A 21,612-nucleotide genomic window follows, 5' to 3' on the forward strand; every position below is an offset into this window, starting at 1 on the left:
GTACAGTAAATTGGTGCTAATGCATTTGGATGGGTGGCAAATAGGGTCACAACTTTCCCACCCAAGGTCGCCGACAAATGGCGTCAGTCATGATGGTTGTGTTGTCTACACCACCGGCGCGTCATCAACTATGTGGCAGTCCCACCCATGCCTGAAAAAGAAAAGTGGCGCAAGTGCGGAGGTGTTGCCCTCGGCACACACTTACCAACCACAAGCGTGCAGTTTTAACCCAAACAACAACACAAAATTGAAACAGGACGCCACAAGCTTGCGTGGGAAAACCAATTTTAATGGCAGTATTCATTACACAATAACAAAGACGCTCAAAAATACAGCAACGCATGATGTTAGGTTTATTATTTGTCACATACTACAGGCCATCTACACTGCTACGAACATCCCAGATCAAATTTATTTCCGAATCGAGTTTCCTTGCGCAATAAAACCACCATCTTATAAAAAATAATACAGTGGAGCGCAAAAATCTGGCCATGAGAAAGTCCAACAATATAATGTGAAACGTCCGGTGGATTCTGTTGCCGTGACACGCGTTTGCTAATGAACTGTATTTAATTGTACTTGAAAAGTTTTATGTAAAACTCGACCACAAATTGCGGTGAAGCATTTTTGATAAAGTTAAATATGGTTTGTTAATCTTATTTCTAACAATGGATAAGTTAGTGATCGAAAGTTCCAACAAAATAGTTTACACAACCAAAAAAAGAAAAACATAATACTGCACATTTTGAAAAATAGTTCCATTTCAAAACCGTGATTGGGTTTAAACACAACACAAGGATTGAACAAAATCCACCTATCGAATATGAAATGCAAAATTACAGAAAAGCGGAGAAACACAAATTGTAAAAAGATACAAATGCAAGTGGCGGGTCATGCACGTTTGTGTATTGAGACAGTAACATGCACAGCAACATGGACATTAGTAAAAATATCAGGGAGGTTTAGACACGATAACCAAAGCATTACTTTGTTTGCTTCTTAATCTCACTCCCGACTTTAAACAAATAAACACAGACCAAGCGAAGCGCATCAATTTCGTGTTTGAATATTTAACTAAGTTTAATAAGCCGACCTAGCGTTAGTCGGAGTAGACTTGCCATGAAGTCTGATGCTGCAATATTCGTTGACTGATCGCTTTATCGGTTTTCACATTTTTAGATTTTTTTGCTTTGTGTGTGGGGAGATCCCGGGTGAACCGACGACGTTCAAAGAATCCAACCTTCGTAGAAAATAGACTTTCAAGTAAATCTATCAAAGCAGTACACACACACAAAGACGGTGCAATGTGTCTGGGTCCATGCACAACATTATCCAAACCAAACAAGCAAGCAAGTGCATAGCAAAACTTACGGCACACGTTTGCTACAAAAAAAGTACCATCAGAAAACGAAAACACCCTAAATATAATTACCGCGATCACTCAGACATCACAAGTGCTAATTAATATTGCATTAGATCAGATTGCTCGTCAGCCTTCTTCGACGCTTGCTTGTGTCGACGTGCTTTGTGAAAATCCCCGAAATCACGGCGTCGTTTGAAGAAACCACACTAATTGCGTAACAAAATTTAGACACAAAAAACATGCAACTTGGAAAAATGGTTTCTATTTATAGAAGTTCCCTCTTCACAGACTTGTTAAGTCCTGCCAAGTTTGTGTTAAAAAACTTTTAATTTTTTTTGTGGTAATTTATGTGTGGTTTTGATTAATTGTGTTAAAGTTTCGCTTAAAAAAGGCAAATGTGGTCAAAAATACAAGAAAGCATTTTTTATAATATTTAACATTCCTTCACAATTCACAATGAAGTTACTGTGGTAATTCATGCCTGTGATTAGTTTAAAAGATGCAGTGATTGCACATTTAATTTGTATAGGAATTGCAGACAATTATTTAAAAAAATGTCATTCACTATACAAGGATAAGCTAATATGGCCATAGAAATTAACTGCATGTATTTAGATTGTCTTTCATTCCCTATCCAATGGATAAATTATATTTCTATCTAGTCAAATAAAAAATAAAAGTTGTGTATAAAATATTTTGATAAATATGGTTAAACATACCCGCCACAAAACCAAAACAATAATCACAAGCAGAATAACTCCAGCCAATGTAGCAATAGCAATGATCCACCATGTAACTTCCTGATCTAACGGAATTACCTGGTAAGTAGAGATGTAATTTTTAATCATGGATATTGGCATGTTTTGCTTACAACTGGATTATCAGTATCTGAGGCAGTTATGGAATCATCAAAGACAATCACTCAGAAAAAACATTACTTCCACGTTTATACAAAATCACATAAACTACCTTTTCTGACAATATGCTTGTTGAAACTTGATATGTTAAAACAGAAGTCTGAGCATACAAAATGTTTCCACGATTAATTGAAACACTTGCATTTGAAAAAACTCGAATCTCTGCAACTCCATAATATTCCTGCAAATTTTTTTTTTAACTTAAGTTGTGGTAACAAACCAAATTGCAATACATTTACTATGCCATTATAACCAACCAACATGTAGCAATATATGCAAGGTTTTTTTAACCCGTTCTGTGCCTATATCTAAGGTTTGTGCTTATTTTCAAGCAAACAATGTCCAAAAAATATAAATGTGCTTATTTCTAAATTTGAGCTTACAGGTTTTGCTTAGTTCTTTATCAGTACCATTTGTTGGTTATAATGCAATATTTGATTGCAACACTGGATATGGGCAAAAAGTCCTGCATCACAACCAAAACTTTGTAGAATTAAGTCTACCATAATAAACAGTCTCAGGAAAAAGCAATGTGGTGTTATAAAGTTTTTCAGCTAATTCATTTTAAAAGGTTTTAATTCTCATGGAATGTATTTTGGCCACTTATAAAATTGAAGAAAGTCAAGGTTTTGAGTTGTGATTTATTACTTATTGAGCTTGGCCATATTCTTGTCTCACATTTTCATTATCATGGGTAATAACATGACAGTAATAAAATGGAATATTGTAAACTTTGCTGATAGTTCAGGATGTTGTAACAAAAAAGAAATAAGTCAACATGTTACTGATTTTGTACTTGTACTATTTAAATCAACTCATAGATGAAAATATGCTAGAACCTATTTGTGTGATGCAAGCCTTATGATTGGCCTATATTGGTTACTTTGTTCCATTTCTTGATATGCAAAAAGTAACTAATTCAACCAATACTTATTGTTACAAATTGAATAGAGACAATGATTAGGTGGTACTCACTTCTAAAAATGTGCTGTTCCATACAACAGCATTCAGTTTAATGAAAACCTCTTTCTGGGTTGCCAATGTACCAAGTGAACAAGTAAATTGAACACATTTTGCCAAGCCATCACATTTCTAAAGGAGAAATTTTTGCTTGATTTCTGTATTTTATTTTTTTGTTTGATTTTACTTACCAGAATTTCACTTGTGGAAGTAGTTTTCTTGTCAACAGTCTTCACCTCCTGTGGGTTTTCTACAAGATTTAAACAATTGTGTGAAAAATTACTTTCCTAACTTTAAATTTTCTAAGAGTTGACACATTATATCAAATTTGGCCTTGAGTTGTGAGAAACTAGAAATCTAGATTTTGTTTAATTATCTGTAAGTACCTTCTGCCTGACGCTTTTTTCTAGTAGCTGAGTTAACCGAAAGTGGGTTATAATGAAGATGTAACGGATTGGTTTCTTTGGGGACATCGCAGTAAGTCTCATTTGTTTTGCCCGGTCCAGTTATCTAAAAAATATCATAGTCATGTATGAGAATATTTTTACAAAAATGTAAATTGTTTTTAATTTACTATACCTCAGTCCCAAGCAAATAAAACAGCCACTTTCCATTGTCAATTAACTGTGGCCAACTAATATTTACAAACACATCGGACACATCACTTGTGCCAGAATTTTGTATTTCGTAAGTATGTCCAATGTAAAGACCTAAATAAACAGAGATAACAAAAAGACATGGTTTGCTCCGAGAAATAATTAAAAGAACATAAGGGGGGGGGGGGGGAAACTTTGTGCATATTTGGTACCTGCATCTTCTGGCTTCTTTACAGATGATTCACCAACAACTTTTCCACCAAATTGTACTTGATCAATAGAAGGATATCCCTCTATTTTGATATGTGCACGAACTCGAACCAATGCACGATGGGCAGTCAATTTGTTTAAACCCGGTTGTGTACTTGAACTGTAGAACAATATTGAAAGTTTTATTTTTGAAGGATAGTTACGTCGCAGGTAAAGATGATGTCACTTACGTTAGCAGTTGGGTTAAAATCTGGAACTCATTCTTGGAATACAAGCGTTCATCATTTTCAAATCGCACAATAGTTTTGAGCACACTGTTGGTTCGGAAAGGGTTTCCAAGAAAACACATCACTATGGATGCATTTTTTGTTGTTGTGCATGAAATTGGTGCAGCCTGGTAATTTTTTACATATATTGGATATAATTAGCTCATGTGTTATACCAATTTTACATACTGTGGTACTGGTTTCAAGGCCAATGTATTGCAAAAAGGGTGGAAGAATAATTTTTAGTCTGGCTTGGTGCGCGTCTTCTGCATTGTAGTTGGTAATGGAAATATTAAGACCAATTTCCTTCTCCAGACCAACAAACAAATAAGGATCTGACAATGTCCTAAATTGTTCAGAGGTATATCATAAACAAACGTAAAACAACTAAAGTGAATTTGAACGTTCATACCATCCACCATCCTCCTGAAGTACAACATACTGGGCTTGCATTTGAAGATTACTTTTACAAATTTCATCTGGACCACAATCCTTGGAGATGTTTACCTGCAAATCAAGCTAAATTAAGGAAAACTAATAAAGGATTTACCTATAATTCTGAGAATAAAGAGACTGGCACATAGTTCTGAAACATTAACATGTGTTATTTATTCAGTTTAAAACTAATGATGGCAACAATTTTTCCAAAGTTTCTTAAATAAATAAAACATGTAAATTTTTCAGCACTATGGGCCAGTCTCTGTATTTTCAAGGTAAATTAATGATAAAAGAAAAATGCTTTAGGTTTAAATTGTTTTGTAATTTAACTTTTTACTACACAATAACCAATATATATAATCAGCACGAAAGGAAACTTGTGCTGTACCAAAGTAGTTGCGCTGTTCGTGATCTCAGTGTTTAAAATTGGAATGGAGCTAAATGATACCAAACCCCCTTCAGCAGTTTCAACAGGAGGACTTGATGTTGGAACATCAAACTCCATATATATGTCAATAGGTGATAGTTTGTCTTGAACATCATTCTATGAATGCAGAGATTAATACAGATAATAACATATTTGGTTTACTAATAATTACCACCAAGTAAACGGGCATTTCGTTGCATGCTGATTTCCTCTGAGATTGTGGATAAAGAGTAAGATTTCCTGTCATAATCCCCTGCTGATAATCCAGGGGTGCAAATGTAACACGAGGAAGTAAACCATTGTTTAACCGAGTTACATCAAGCTGTGAAACAGTTGTTATCTGGCAATGGCCAACAAACAACAATGTGATAACAAACCTTAATTGAATAGCTTATTGCCACAGACTCATCAAAAGTTGTGGGGGATGAAGTGTAGTTCATACACACAGTGATGTTGTACCTACCACAAACAAAAGTATTTTCCACTGGAAAATCCAGAAGGCAATATGATTTTGAATAGGCTTAACGATATGTTGTAACTTCCAATATCACACAAAATACAGATATTAAGTTAAACTGAATGAAGATGATGAATTATTTTCTAGAAATTGTAATGTTTTATAAAAGTGTTTTACAAAAAACACAAAACAGTGTAACAAATATATATGTTGATAAATATAGATATAATTAGAAATCCAGTTATTTACGTTCCAAGCTTGTATGTTTTGCCATTTGTTGGGCTCACATATTCAATGCTGTCAGTATTTCCATCAGGATTAATAACAATCTTTTTTACAGAAGCCGTCAGTGATGATTGCACATTTACAATGGGACGAGATCTATCAACAACATACAAGGTAAACGGTGGTTTCCCCAACTGTTTTAAAAGTTAATGTACATTAATTTTACCCTTGTTTATTATCAACAAAGAAAGCTTGTTTGGTTTACTTGCCTGTATAAAACTGCAGTGTCTGAAAGAGATCCAACCATCAGATCAGGATAACCATTCAGATCCATATCCAAACCACCATTTACGGAGTAGCCAAAACTAGTCATGTTGTAATTGATTTTTCCACTTTTTGTCAAGTTTTTGCCATAAATTACCTGCAGTCAAAAGTTTTACTAACACCTTCAATGCAACATACATGCTTACAAACTTAAGTATATTAACACTGGTAGGTTGAGAGTCCAATAATAAAATGTTTTAAAACTTACTTGAACAGGATTGGTATATATCCCTTCATTAGGATCGCTATTGCCGTGGTATATATAAACAGCCCCTCTTCCTTCATCATGGCCTGGAGCACCGATAGCAATATCATTGGCACCATCCATGTTAATATCACCCAGGTTAGTTATTGAGTTTCCAAATGAGGAATCAACCTCACCATAAAGTCTGAAAATGTCTAGTTAGTTTCAACTATGAATCGTGTGATAAACATTCATACACTTGAGTCGGTGTTGGACCAATTCTATCAAGGCCCTTGTTGATATAAATGTATACAGCTCCACCCCTTTTGTTCTCCTTGTCGTAATACTGTGGTGCACCAACAAGCAAATCTTCACGGCTGTTAAAATTATCAATTAGAAAACTTTAACATTACCATGAAATAAATTGCACGATTGAATAACAAAAAATAAAAATTATAAAAACCACAAATGCACATTTGTTTGATTGTTTAAATGTCAACATAGTTTGTAAAGCCACAATGTTAATCCATTTGTACACTAAATGTTGCTTGCAGTAAAACACAAATTTTTGAAAATCTGAGTAAAAGGTGAGTTAACAAGGAATTAAAATCAGTATTTTTCTGTGATCTGTTTAAAATTCTACAACTCTGAACATCCCCCAGTAAGATTTCAGTAATTGTAAATCTCCCTGCAACCCACTTAGGTATTGATTAAGTTGCAATGTTCATAGCAAGTGATATCAGAACGTTGTATATACATGGTGTTTGTTTAGTGATATTTGTGAGGTTTTTAGTTGGGATATTTATTTGTAACACTTTAAGGCATTGGGTGTCATTTTATGAATTTGTGACAAAAGACTGCATTTTACTAATTTAATTTAATAGAGAAACAGAACACTTTTATCTTTGAAACTCTAAAACCAACCAATATAATTTTAACAGTTTGTGAAGTTTTTATGATCCTAAAAACCACCAATCAACAATACAAAGTTTGTATATTCAAATAATTATTAGTTGTCTAGAAGCACACAAAAAAAATTTAAAAATAGGGAAACCAAAGAAACACTTGTGTGTATATACTAAAGTTTGCATTCAGAATAATACGAACCTGTCACCATTTACATCAATAATTTGTACATCATATCCAAAAGCTGAAGCCAACTTTTCACCTTTTAACGTTTCTCTCTCCAGTAATGACTTTGATACATCTGCACAACATCATTTAAATGGTCATGTAAGATACCACAGTAATTTTTGTTAAGCTTTATACCTTCTTCCATTTTTTCAAATATTACAACAATTCCGGTGTCATTGGCACGAGGTGCTCCAGCCACAAAGTTGATAAAATTTCCTGACACATTTCCAGTGGCAAGTGAAAAACCTTATATGTACATATGTTAGTATACAGTAAATGGAAAAATAGTAGATAACAATAGCTCTTAATTATGAAAAACTGAAAGTCAAAGGCTCTAAACCCTTATCTTAGCAATTACCACAAAAAAGTTTCATATTTAATATCTTGAGTAATAAAAACTATTTCAAAACAAATGTTTACAAAGTTCACAAATGCAACCAATGTGATGCATGAATAACATACAACATGTCTGTGTAATGATACAAATGAATGAATGGCAAGTACCCAAAAAACATTTAGTTCAAGCATGACTAGGATGTGACTGCACATCTGAAACAGTCCCTATTCCCACAAGTGTCATTTGGTATTGTTTCAAAGAATATTGGTTGAAGGAGGAAAATACTACATCCCACAGAAGTATTGCAGTGAAATTAGATTTTTTCACTAACTGTGAGAACCAGACTTTATTTGGGACAAAGTGCAGAGCACAGTAAATGAATCATGCAAAATATCAATCATACTATATCAACTACATTTAGGTTTGGAAAGAATTGTTCCTGTTGATTCTATTTGAATAAGATACTGACGGCACTTTTAGCGACATACAATTGTCTAATAATTTAACAAATTTCAACCTTTACAAATATAGAAAGAATTCTTACAAAAAGTTAATATAAAGCATAATTTTTTTTTAAAATACAAACTTTACTGAAATCTGTTTTAGGAGTACATATAACCCTACATTTGTGAGACTGTACAAAAAATTTAATACATGCATTGTTTTGATCATTATCAACATGCACAGTGTTCAACAATCACCAAATTGTTGGACACAGGCGAAATTTGTTGAATTTAAGTTCAAAATGATGTAGAGTTGTGTGCAGTATGCATGGTGACCATTTCATTATCATACCAAGGTAGGAGTTTTGAGAAACTGGTTGCCCATATAGTCTCAGTGACGTTTCAGGTATCCAAGCTTGATTGCTCCCAGTGAACCAATCAACATTGTTTGTTCTTATTGTGTGAATCATGCCTTTAAGATGATGCATGTGGACACATCATTTTATACAAAAAAGCTAAAAAGTTTGTATCTAAAAATTTGTAAATGCCTCCCACTACTAAAGGCTCCTAAGCGTGACATAGTCAAGCTGTTGTATAAAGAAGGTTTTTTTGTGACATTTAATTTCCCAAATATCTTTACAGAGACATGTTGTGTGATTGCCAATTAGGTCAGATGGTTTTAAACATCTCGTTAAGTACCCAGGTAGCTATTTTGGGGAATGTTGCCCCGTGTCGGGTCATCTTTGCTCCATAAACTGACAGGAAAAAACTCATTTGGGTTCATCTCATTGGAGTTTATTGCACCTACATTATTCAAAATATTTAAAACATGTGTGGTTTAAACACAAATTTAAAATAAGTACAATCAAACATTTGCAAAATTTTCTATCTGATTAAGCCACACTCACCTGTCCAATGGAATGGTCCAGGCATGCCAAATACAATGTCTTCATCTTCATTGTTGGCAAATTCCACTGACATGCCAGCTTGACAGTATCCATACCATTCATGTGAGTATGATCCTTTTGGATCTAACTTTCCTGGAAAAATCAATAAGTTTGTATTCTGTAAAAGCACACATGGTGTAATGAACAAGACAAACAGAATATTTAAAAAAAAATTTTAAACAAAAAAAAAAAAAAATTTAAATATTTAGCTAAACCTATGCAGGGTGTCCAGTCTCCTCGAAACTTGCTCACTTGCAAGTTGCTTTCTAGCACATAGCATCGTCCAAGTTCAGCCTCCCAGATAATTCCCCTACTACTACCACCACCACGCAGAGTATAGCGAGGTGCACACACCTATGTAAGAAATTGGTTGACAAAGTTGAATAGCACTGATCGGAAACATACCTTGCTAAAAGCACAATTATATTAGTACTCTGGAATACATACTGATTAAATACTTCATGCAACAATTTAATATCAGCAACAAGCAAGCTATGTTTAACATGTGAATCATACAACATTTACTAGACTATATTCAGAAAGGTTAAAATATATGTAATTCTGTGACCTAACTATCAAAAGTATTTAAGTACAAATGTTTAAACATATAAAAAATGACTTGAAAACTGAATAAACAATGTCACTTTATCCAAAAAGGAAAATTAAATCAGGTCAAGTTTTTTAGCTTCTGTTCTGCCTAGGTTTGAGAATCACTTACATAGCCTCTACATATACCTTATCACAACAATTACATCAAAGGAAACAACTTTACCGCAACTTTCCCTCCTGGTTTTTGTCTCTTCACAACCACACCCAACCACTGATTTGAGTTGTTAACTTCAAGTGTATTAACTACAAAAAATCACAATGTTAACAAACAATCCAGATTTTATTATAAATGAAAAAAGTCCAAATAAATGCCTGTTCCCGACGATTTTTAACCAGAGACTTAAAAGCAATATTTAATTTGCATAAAGGAAGGATTTGGCATTAGGTAGTTTCTATTGTTATGCTAATAGAGTTGAGCCAAACTGGAAATAAATATGTAACCTGCGTTATCAATTTGAATAACTTGACAATCATCTGCTGATGGTGAAACATTGCACTTGTACAGTGCTCCTGGTTTGTATGAGTCTTTGCTATGAAAATATTGGGCATCAGCATTTGGTGCTCCGACAAGCATTCTGAAATAAAATTTGCCATGTTACAGAAATAAATATACAAACAGCACAGCTAATAATTTTGAGTATTGCAAGTTTATGCATTAGTGCCGTTACAAACGTTTAGATAACTATTAGAAAACAAAAACAGAATGTGTTAGAGCAATGTAAATCAAAAACCAATTTAATAACACAGATAGGAAACAATACAGGAAATCACTAACATTGTATTAGGAAATGAAGGCAAGTATATTAAAATATCTTGAAACCACAATTCATGGAATGTGTGAAGAATAAACAACTTAAGATGTTGCAGGTATACTTTATTACTTACACCACATTTTCTAAACTGTTTGTTTTTTCTAACACATGATGTTGAGTGACAGAGATCCCAAACAAACTTCCTTTTGGGCCTTTTTTGACAATGGGTAGTCTAGAAACAAACGTAGGGTTATTTCAAATGAAAATATACCAAACTTTTTATTAAAACTGGTGAACATGACTTACCGTTCCTCCAAGTTAAACGAAAAAGTTGGAACCACTATATTGAATAAAGCATATACGACGTATATCTTAAAATAACCATCCATGACAAGTTTAAAATGGTTTATTAACAGAGCTGTTTCTACAAATACAGAAACAAATCGTCAAATAATGTGAGTACATCTACAACACGAAGCCTGATTTATCACGACTACTGTACTGCTATGCTGCTTCTTTTGTACAAATAGGAGTGGCATTCATACGAACACCACTGTCATTTCTATGTTTCATAAATAAATTAATTTAGTTGTCATGCGTGAATGCGCAAAAGTTTAAGTAGAATTTAATTAAAAAAAGTTTATAATATTGCTTGATACCTTACACCAGTGTTTCCCAAACTGGGGGTCGCGGGAAGGCTATCTGTGGGTCGCGACAGATATGTGATGTTTTTATAACTTGTTACAACACATTAGTTGGGCCTACTATCGCTTTGTCTCGTCAGGGACGATAAGCAGTAGGCTATGTGCCACTAACATTGTGCACAGGCATTGTTATTGAAACAACACAGCAATTATTGTCATCCACAATGAAAGTATCAAAAAGCAGTTTAGGGCGTTCAGTTGTAAGTAGTAGTGAGATATCAAGGTGCAGTGTTTTTCTTTAACTCTGGTCATGGAGAAGAAGCGTAAATATGTTGAAGAATATTTGAAGTTTGGATTTACCCGCATAATCTGCACTTGCACTGAAAAGCCTCCGTGTGTCTTGTGCAACGTGGTGCAGTGCTAAATCAAGCCGTCTAAATTAAACCGCCATTTACACACCATGCACCTCCAACACGTGAAAAAAAGATTAGGAATTCTTCAAACGTAATGAAGCCGGTTTGAAACGTCAGAAATTAGACTTGGGAGGTAGTTTTTTTAGATTTTAGCGTTGTCAAATACTCAACTACGGATTTCAAACTTGGCTATGGAGTTGCAAGTCAGCCGTCTTATGGAGCAAAGTGGTTGCCAATAAATGATATACTGTAAAATGCACTTTGATTGATATTGCTGTTGGGAAAAAAATGGTAGGTGGGATCGCAAGTTAGTTTAAATCAATGTAGGGGGTCACCAACCACAAAAGGTTGGGAACCACTGCCTTACACTTACTTTATTAGCTTGTAAACTTAAACAAACGAGCAAACTTAACAGCTTAAACAAGCAAACACTGAATAGCAGTCTTTACACGGTTTTGGTAACACAACATTTTTTTCAAATAAATCCAAAGAAAAATCTTCCAGAGGATTTCAAGATCTTTTAACATAGCCGGGTATAAATTCGGAGTAGTGTCGTCTGACTTGCATGATGTTCCTATTCATATGCGATACTAAATGTATTCATGCATGGCGATATTTCTAAATATTTATTTTCTTTCCACTAAGATAACAATGGTTTAACAATGGTTCGACTTCTACGTTTGTAGAAATCTCACACGCTCTATTTTGCTAAATACTTTCATCGCTTTCACCAAAAATACCGTTTCATGTAGTTCGGGAGAGCAATTCAGCTTTGTAAATATTTTGAGGACTTTGATTTTGAAAACATTGATTTTTTCAGCAGGACGTTAAAGTATCAAAAAGCTTGGACTAACAGCTTGGAATTGAATGTTCATACTAATTACTTTTTAGTAATAAAGTTGGTAAATAAATTATGTTGCAATTAGTAAATGTTGGCGGAAAGCTTTCCACGCAAAATATTAACCTTCAAAAATTCATGTAATGTGCAGAACAATGCATCTATTGTATACAAGTGCAAGCCTTTAAAATCAAATCACTCCTAATTAAAATGTAGCCTATTTTTACGTCACAATACACACGTGTTACGTTGCCATTGCTTTTTAGGGAAGTGAAAAGAAAAATGAATAGATCTGCATGATTCTGGAGTAGTGGTAAGTTACGAAATATTCACCGAAAATGTTCAATGGAAGGTCTCGCCGGTCGAGTGTTCCTGTTTTGTCCATAGCAACTGAAGATAGAAATTTAACACGCAGAAGTTCTTTGCCAGTAAGATTGTTTTGTAAAGCCTTTTCTTCGTTGTTCGTTGCGCAATCACATGCTCAAATAGATTGAATTGTTCACCATAAGACCCAATCATTGCGGCGTGAAAGGGTCAACCATGGAATAGCCTACGTATATTTTTCTTTGAGTTATGTCCTATTGACAATTTTTTTCATACAATTCTTTGAGCTGACGTTAGTGAATTTTAATATTTTTTCTCTGCGAGTCGAATCGAATAGGATAGTGGGTACGGTCACATCCGGTCACGTGATGTATTGTTTACATAGGTTACAATAAATAATTTGTGAACACCATACACCTACCGATTACACAGTTTTAGGCTTGAAACAAATCTAACGCTGCGGTCAATCGGAGGCTCGGAAAAATTGGTTGGACAAATATAATACGAATTAAACAAGACCTACAGTGCAACGAAATACAATTAAAAATATACAAAATAGTCTTCAAAAACAGATATATTAAAAAAGATTCGCCCATCAGGTCAACGTAGGCATAAACAAACTGCCACATATCACCCTTTCCTTTCTCACAATAAACCAGTCTACGGGTCTATTCGTAATCTTCTTCCAAACTTCACAGAGACTTCCGCCGCAAGTTAAATCTAAAAACACCAATGCAATCCTACTCCTGGTGCAGGGCCAAAAAAGCACATTACCTCGATGACCTTTGTTCAATACCCAAACACACTGCCGTATAACTGATGCCACATGTAATTTTCCGATGCACAAAAGAAACATGCGTTCACGCCAGGCATATTGTATTTTGATTAATCTGTTCTTCTGGTGCAATTAAACATACACTTTTATTCATTGACGTTCCGACTGCTATTCAGCTAGGCTTCCTCAGGGTAATGCTGCAGCACACAACCAAGCATCAAGAACCGTAAAAACACGAAAAAGAGGGCCGCTAACACCGCTTATAAAATCATGTGAATAAGTGAGAAAATACGGGAAACAACAGCACCGGGAAATATACGGAGATTGTCCTTGGACATATGGAGCGCTTCCAGAAAGGGGCGCTAAGTGTGATTCACCTCCCTCTCCAGAACCTTGGTCTTGTCGAAGGCAATTCAGTGGCCGTGTAAGGCAGAATGTTTGGCCTATGCTGTCTTAGTTGCGTCTTTCGGTGCAACATCGCGGCGGTGATTCTTTACTCTAGTTTTTAATATTCTTCCGGTTTTCCCGATGTAGACACCCTCGCCCTTCCACATGGAATCGAATAAACCACTATCTTGGGTGCCGCTGCTTCCAATGCAATCGTGTGCAACAATAAGCTGCGGTGTGTTCTATGGGGATTAATGTAGACCACAAAAAAATTTAGTCGGTCAACATTCGCTGTAAAGTGTTAGTGTGGTGCCATATGGAAGAACGACCGTGCCGCAAATTGGCGTCGGTTCTTTTGGTGTATTGGCCGATCTTTCACCTAATATCCACGAAGGATAGGAGTTTTCTCGCAGCGGATCTCACAACCGCCCTTTTGTGTTGTATTGGATGTGCCGAGCGGAATGAAAGGTATCTGTTTGTGTGAGTCGGCTTCCGGTAGGCACTGGTGTCGATTTTGCCGTCCATGCTCCGGTACATGTCCATATCCAAGAATGGTAGTTTTTTACTAATTTTCTCCTCTAGAGTGAACTTTATGGAATCTTCTGTGCCGTTTAGGTGGGCAAGGAAGGAATACCAATACATCAATAATACAAAATGTGTCATCAACGTAGAGTCTCCAAAAACTTGGAAGGATGTGCAAATGTTGCAAGCGCCTTGTTTTTGATCGTCTCCATTACCACATTGGCAATAACAAAGGAAATGGGGAAACCCATCGCCGTGCCAAACACCTGTTGGTAAAGGAGACAGTAGCATGCGCAAGATTTTCGTCCACTTGTAACCGTCTTAAACGGAACATTTGTGAACAAGGAGACGGCGTCAAATGACGCCATCATTCCCTTTCCGCTATTTCCAAACTTCTTACTTCTTCTGCAAACGCACGCGAGTTCGTGACATGATAGGGGCTGGTGGCAACCAATGGGGAAATGATTCTTGAGAGGTACTAGGTAAGCATGTAGCTGGGAGAGCCAATAAAAGAAACTGTAGGCATGTCTGGCTTGTGAATTTTAGGAAAGCCCATGTTACTAAGGTGTCGTACTGTCTATGCAGTGTAGCTGCCAAAACTTAACAACTGACAACGCTTTGCGTTCTCTGGGCAAGTATCCAACAAAACCGTTTATCTTGCGTTCTAATTAAGCGGTTTGATTTCTCGATTGTTGCTGGCCTCCATCACCAGTTTTACGTAGAGTTAAATCCCGTATATATATAAATTATTTTCTGTACTACAACTAGACACCAGAAAACGGCCAAAATGTTTGTGCGGAAAAGTCGAAATTAATTTAATTTTTAAAATCAACTGAAAATATTGGAAATTCCATAAAATGTTTTTTTTTTTTTATACGCCGGCTAATTTTGTGTGCAACGAAGATGAAGGTTGGGAATGCCTGCGTTTAGGTTGAAACCAAACCAGTGATGACATTTTGCGACTTTTTGAGTAAAAAGGCGGCAATTCACATATCAAAATTTTTAGTTGAACACAATGAAGGACATCGATGAATCGCGGAAACTTCACAAAAGTGACGCGTGCATAAACATAATGAAGGAATTTCAACAACCCAAACTTATCAAGTGTACAAAACATCATCATACGGTCAAAGAAACCTTGGATCCGTAATGATTCGCTAGTTCCGTTTGCTGATAAAACCTTTCAAAACTCCTTTCTTGCAGACGTTTAGCCCAGACATTGGAAGATTGTGGTCGTGAAAGTGAAGACTCGGATTATCCGCTGAAAGAAATCAGTGTTCACAAATCACAATCTTTCCAGTCTATGTAAGTTGCAAAAATGATTTGGAAAGCCTTGCAAATCGATACAAGCTCGGTGAATAACATCTCGACGTCCCATATCGTAAACTTTCCACTACTTGCCATACTTACTGTTTGGCACAGGAATATTTCTAATAAAATCTGTTTTCGGTTAAATGCAGAGAGTACTCGGAGAGTCAAATGATGCTGCCAGAAGCATCAGAACAACTTCGTTTAACGTTTTTTTACTAACCCGTTGTGATGGCGTGATATGACTAAGTCATTTCATTTTAGCTGCTTTTCACAGTAACATTTAAGCAAAGATCGCATTTTAATCTTTGAAAGGAAATATTTATCTCTAAAGGACCTATATAGGTATTAAATTGGAGAAATCCTGTTTTCAAGGCCCTCTGCTGTAATGCATCTAGCGACTGTTACGCTTGTTTCCCAGTGACCGTTGATGGGCTTTGGCACTTTTTCAGCTACTAAATTTGATGCTATTGCATAGAGAAGAGTTGGAATTTACAAAAAATGTAAATGATCGACTACTTAAACGATTCAATTTTCCACAAATACAGCCTGAATTTTGCGCTCCGTTAAAATAGCCCAAAACACCCTAAAATTCGCCATGACAACAACACACGCATGTGCGCTCAATGAACCGAAAAATTAAGCCCCAAGCATCACTGGTTTGCTGTGTGACGTGTCCTTTCCATTGTGACAACGGTCTACATGGTGGGCATTTCCCGCCACCGAATCTTATTTTCATAGAAATACCAATATGCGTCCCAAACAACATTTACAAAATTCCTTTTTAGGAAAAAGATAGTTTTGAATAAAATGTAACATTTTTTCCAGGTTGGATAATGATGAAGAACAAGGCATAGGAACATCTAGCTCAGATACACTTCTGGACAGCTGCCATTTAATAATTCCGCAAGACAAATAGGAAGTTTGCAGTATACCGAAATAAAAAATAATAAAATGTCACACTTGGTATGACACTAAATAACTTATATTTGCTGGAAGAATCCAACATCTTTTGGCTGTAATGTAATTTTTTCGTCATCTGTATCATTTTCTTCAGTGCTTGAACAAGAGCTAGGAGAATCCGACAACTTCAATGTCTTGAGAAATGGTGAACCTTTTTCCCCCCATGTATTTGCCAAGCCTTCACCAAGACTAACACTTTTACTTTCGTGCTTTATTAACCACTTGGGTGGTTCAATGTTCGTTGGGGACATGTCTAAACGTTTTACAGGATTCTTCAAGCGTGTTTCCTTGATGTCTTCATGAAACTTCTCATTGTGGACTAGGATATTTTTGAAGCAACTGAAAATAGAGTTTTTTTTATTTTGCACCACATCCTTGTTCAATGCATGTAAAGCTCACCTCTTGGAAAGTGACATGGAAGACTTTTTTTCACCTGCCAATTTACAAGTTAAGTCCTCCGCTAGTGCATCATTAACAAACTCAGATAATTTAATGGCTTTAAGGTATGCCACATTTGTGCTGTGCAGTATCTACAAACAAATAAATATTGGACAGTCATAAACTGGTATCTATCTGACAAAGCACAGATCACTGCATTCAGTTGATCACAGTTTAAGAATCTGTTTAGTTAAACAAGTAGCTTAATAAAAAACACTTTTATCTTGTTAGGGATCATCTTTATATCCCAAATAGAAATGGTTTAACCAACAGTAAATAAACCATGAATCTTGTGTTAAATTTGTGTTCTCATGTAATACACATCTGGTTAATCACATAATCTGGTTTATTTTTTGTTGAAAAACAATAGGATTAGTTTTGTTGTGATTTTATGTCTTGTTAACTGTCACAGTCATCTTATGATCACTTGTGGGTGCTTGTATTGCAAAACAGTTTGTACCAAACAAAGTTTCACAAAATCCACAGAAATATATGTGTTGATGGCACTACAACATATTTGCTTTGAGGCAAACTTTATCACAAAAGAGAGAGAAAGCATCTCTCCTGTCGTAAATTAGCAATACAACAATGTTATTTTAGCTGGAAAAGTGTAAATCAGCACCTCTGTCACCAATGTTACTGATAACTGCATAATAAAGCATGGCAAAACGGTTATGCAATAAACCGGATTTGTATGTATTTTTTATTTAACTATAAAAGCACCATTCAAACCTAAACAAATATTTCCAAAAGAATTGCTGAAATAAAAGTAAGGTAAACATACTTGTTCTTTAGATATGTGAACTTGACCACAAATCTGAATGCAGCACACTTCCTTGTGTTTGTTTATAGAAATTATTAATTTTCCATCCATTACCTTTTCTTCTAATCGTGTTGGATCAACTAGCAAAGTACCAGTTTCTGTACAGAAAATTTATTTTTGTATTTTTTTTTATATACCACAAAACCCAACCCAATAATAAAAGACCACATTGGACATATTCTTTATGTCTCAATTGTTTGATGTTTCAGATTGAAGTTCAATAAAATTATTGAAAAAATTAATTTTGCCTGCTAAGGGCATCACAAGTTTCTTCAAATACTAATATTGCATAAATTACACAAAGCTATACTTGAATTGATAATATAAACAAAAAATAAAACTAGAAACATAAGTAGCACAATGTCCTCTACTATTCTTAAACTACAAAAAAACAATTAAGCAAAAAAAAGTAGTCACCATTTAGTCCATGAACAATATTTTTTAGACCATTTATATTAAAGCTTACCTTTAAAAAAACCAAGAGTTGTACAAAATGGCATATGGTGCATCACAAGTGAACGTGGATTCTTTTCCTCCATTTTATGGACCACTACACACTGACATAACAACATGTTACATCAAAATAGAATTTCACGTTCAAAAACAAAGTTTACAAATAAAAGGAAACTTGTCCAAAAAACTTTTAGTCTGTTACACATGTACACAAATATTGACTTTTTTGGATTTAACCACCTAATTTGAATATATCAGGCCAGTGAGTTTCTCCAATGAAATATGTTCTGTGACCTTGTGCTTCAAAGACATCTAATTTTTTCACAGCAGTTTTAATTAAACCACTTTATGGGCCTATAGAGTGACCCAACATACTCATGTTGCTGAATAATTTCAGACATTTTGAGTTTTTTTCAGACATTTATATACCATGCAATTTAGCATTAAAATAAGTAGCATAGACCCTGGGTATATTATAGCTATATGCACCAAGTGCATGTAAGGTTTCCCTGACCACCAAGTTTGGTCAAAATTTGACATGAAATCACTAAATATCATGTTTGCATACATAAACAAGAACAGCAAAATAGCAGTATGGATTTCAAACAGGAGTTTTATTGCCCAGAAATTTTAAGGAAGCAGCTTTTATTTCTTTTGAAAAAAATGCTTGCTACTGGTAAATATCAGGAGTTTGTTTTCCTGCATTATTTCAAAATTAGGCAATGTGGAAAAATATATATAGTGCCACACTAAAGAAACAAAACTACAGACAGTGTGCTGCTCTTACCTGTCCTTCTACTGATACTTCCGGCCTTTTAAAATGTTTTAGGCTTGTGATTGCAGCAATACTAGCACAGTCTAAAATGTTACCATCACAGCACAAAACATGAAGATAAACATGTACAGCCCAACATCGTTCACCAACTCGAATGCAAAGTTCTTCTAAATCCAAACATCTTGAGGAGATCAGTGATCTTTCAAGAACACGTTGGATTTCAATTCCTAATTCACCTGGGTAAAAATAAATAATTTGGACAGTTTTTCAATCAGTAACTCGTAACATACACCACATATAACAGGAGAACAAAAATCATAAAATCCAAAAACATGTACATATAGCTTTGCAATATTATGGCTTTTTTTGCACATATATGTACATATATATCTTGGATTGTATGATTTTGTTCTCCTTTGGATTTTATGATATATGTATATAGGCATAAGATCCAAGGGGTACAGAGTCCCAGACACCCCTTTTTTGACAGTTTTGCTTTAAACTAGTCATTGTTTCCAAAGACAGAGCATTGTCACAGAACACACCATACTGCCATTATTTGTTAATCTAAGGACGAAAGTTTGACTAAAGAAAAACTGCAGACGCAAATGTACAAAGACACATTAAATCCCTTCTTTAGTTACAAATTTATTCAAGGCCTTTCAAATTACTAGTAATAAAACCACAGTACTACCACAAAAACTTGCAACGAGTGTTCCGTAGCACTTCGCAATGTTTATGTGACGATGTGCTCGACCACAATTAACCTTAATATACAGCACAAAACTGGGGAAGTCTCAAACAAATTTCGACCATCCATTTTAAAAAACCTGGATATTTCTGTTAGGGATGTGCAAAGGCAAACCCAAATCCAAACATATTCGCCAAATATCGGCACAATTTTGATATTTGTGTGAACCCGCAAAATGGGCTAGATTCGTGCGCGAATATTTACTGCAGCATAATATGGTTGTGTGATACAACAGCTAAGTTTTTGTGCTTTTTCACAGGTAACGGTATCAAACTGCTGCTAATGCTACAGACTGTTGTCGCTGTTTTTTTTTTCAGGACAAATGTACAAAACATAATAAATAATGTTTCACTTGGAGCGAAATGTATTATAGTTATGATGGGTGCAACAAAGTATAAGCTAATTTTGTGGGTTTACATAACTAAAACAAAGAAGCATATTTGACAATTGGCAAAACAGCTTCAACTTCATATTGCAACGTCAGTCTAAATACATTAATTTGGTACCGTTAGATTAAAGTGTTTGTAGAATAAAACTCATCATAATTTTTTATCATCCAACTGCCAAAATTAATTTTACAATGTATCCAGGAAAGCTGTCTTTTTTCTGCAAGGTTTTGTCAGGTTGAATATTTAAGATTAAAAAATGTATGAATAAAGTTTTCTGTTTTTGCATCAATGGAATTTTAATGTTAAAACAATTTAATGGCTTTTATCAATGTAGATCATAAATGAACTAAAATGGAACTTTTTGTTTTGAATAGAGCATTTACACATGAATTATCACACATTTTACATATTACCAGGTTTTGTTGGATCAAAGTATGATGATGCCATTGTTGACATTTCTATGTGGATATGCACAGAACCTTCATTCGGTCTACTCTCACGAGGTCGTTCCATTTCTGCGGAAACTTGAGCCAAAACTTTAGTTTCTCCGAGATTTACTGTACAACACCCATAATCCATGCCAAAAGTTATTGTTCCATCTCTTGAATCTGAAATACTCCGGCCATCACACCTTTTACTGCATTGCAGTGCAGAAACTACAAATTCATGTTCTAGTTTTGATAAGGTTGTTTCTTTCATGGGCATTTTTACATAAGAATTCAGCCTATAAAAATGAATAAATTATTATTAAAACCATATTGAAACAGATTAAAGCTTATTTCTAGTAAATCACATAAACACTAATGTACTTGTGTATACTGATATTGACTAGTTTAGATTGAAGGCACACTGATCAATTAACATTTTAGTCGCACTGGTCTACCTAAAAACATCTGTTACATGTCACATCACTAACAATGCATGTTTGATGAAAAAAACTTAGCAAAATAAGTATGGTATGGTAAACCTGACCTGCTTTGCAAGGTAAACATACTTCAACAAAGAACAAAATTAGCACCAACACATATCTTTACCCCGCATTTCATGCCTCCGAGAAATGTAACACAACGTGACAGGGCACTGAGAACAGGCTCTTGCATGGGGAACCAATGTTGGAAGGTAAAATTTTCTAAAACCGCCCAACGCCTAGTCAAAACTAGCTCAAACAAGGAATTTCTGAAACAAGCCCAAAAGCAGCACAATTTTACTCTGACTGAGCT

The 21,612-nt window shown here is 35.0% G+C and overlaps 3 protein-coding genes across 3 annotated transcripts; 1 reads left to right on the top strand and 2 right to left on the bottom strand.

The window, feature by feature from the left end:
• Nucleotides 1-274: 274 nt before the first annotated feature.
• Nucleotides 275-11,009, bottom strand: LOC145897104 (integrin alpha-6-like). Its single transcript, XM_082985279.1, is given in 27 exon segments — nt 275-1,240; nt 1,433-1,569; nt 2,083-2,181; nt 2,333-2,461; nt 3,256-3,372; nt 3,432-3,490; nt 3,627-3,750; nt 3,820-3,950; nt 4,049-4,206; nt 4,277-4,440; nt 4,502-4,819; nt 5,139-5,294; nt 5,350-5,499; nt 5,555-5,636; nt 5,884-6,015; nt 6,129-6,280; nt 6,392-6,572; nt 6,625-6,744; nt 7,475-7,574; nt 7,637-7,747; nt 8,981-9,085; nt 9,190-9,321; nt 9,444-9,582; nt 10,001-10,080; nt 10,279-10,412; nt 10,723-10,821; nt 10,896-11,009. Coding segments are annotated over 26 exon segments (3,363 nt in total). The 5' UTR covers nt 10,979-11,009; the 3' UTR covers nt 275-1,240; nt 1,433-1,461.
• A 1,802-nt stretch (nt 11,010-12,811) lies between these two features.
• On the top strand, nt 12,812-16,761 carry LOC145897788 (uncharacterized). The gene is made up of 4 exons (XM_082986230.1): nt 12,812-12,912; nt 15,499-15,638; nt 15,696-15,797; nt 16,629-16,761. The coding sequence occupies exons 1-4, from the start codon at nt 12,823-12,825 to the stop codon at nt 16,717-16,719; spliced, it is 423 nt and encodes a 140-aa protein (XP_082842356.1). The 5' UTR covers nt 12,812-12,822; the 3' UTR covers nt 16,720-16,761.
• On the bottom strand, nt 16,498-21,112 carry LOC145897787 (exosome complex component RRP45-like). The gene is made up of 6 exons (XM_082986229.1): nt 20,806-21,112; nt 19,265-19,488; nt 18,491-18,581; nt 17,986-18,122; nt 17,163-17,293; nt 16,498-17,102 (listed from the first exon to the last, which is right to left on the bottom strand). Exons 1-6 carry the CDS (start codon nt 21,095-21,097, stop codon nt 16,784-16,786), a joined length of 1,194 nt encoding a protein of 397 aa, XP_082842355.1. The 5' UTR covers nt 21,098-21,112; the 3' UTR covers nt 16,498-16,783.
• Nucleotides 21,113-21,612: the final 500 nt, after the last annotated feature.

The sequence above is a fragment of the Ascidia mentula genome, chromosome 4 (genome assembly GCF_947561715.1).
Source record: "Ascidia mentula chromosome 4, kaAscMent1.1, whole genome shotgun sequence".
In the NCBI taxonomy this organism is placed as follows: domain Eukaryota; kingdom Metazoa; phylum Chordata; class Ascidiacea; order Phlebobranchia; family Ascidiidae; genus Ascidia; species Ascidia mentula.

Excerpts from the sequence above, each read along its gene's own strand:
- LOC145897788 (XM_082986230.1), top strand. The coding sequence starts at position 12,823 with ATGTTCAATGGAAGGTCTCGCCGGTCGAGTGTTCCTGTTTTGTCCATA. Across the intron at positions 12,913-15,498 it reads CACGCAGAAGTTCTTTGCCA|TTGAACACAATGAAGGACAT; the intron begins GTAAGATTGTTT and ends CAAAATTTTTAG. Across the intron at positions 15,639-15,695 it reads GTCAAAGAAACCTTGGATCC|ACGTTTAGCCCAGACATTGG; the intron begins GTAATGATTCGC and ends CCTTTCTTGCAG.
- LOC145897787 (XM_082986229.1), bottom strand. The coding sequence starts at position 21,097 with ATGCCCATGAAAGAAACAACCTTATCAAAACTAGAACATGAATTTGTA. Across the intron at positions 19,489-20,805 it reads CTTTGATCCAACAAAACCTG|GTGAATTAGGAATTGAAATC; the intron begins GTAATATGTAAA and ends ATTTTTACCCAG. Across the intron at positions 18,582-19,264 it reads AAGTATCAGTAGAAGGACAG|TGTGTAGTGGTCCATAAAAT; the intron begins GTAAGAGCAGCA and ends TTGTTATGTCAG.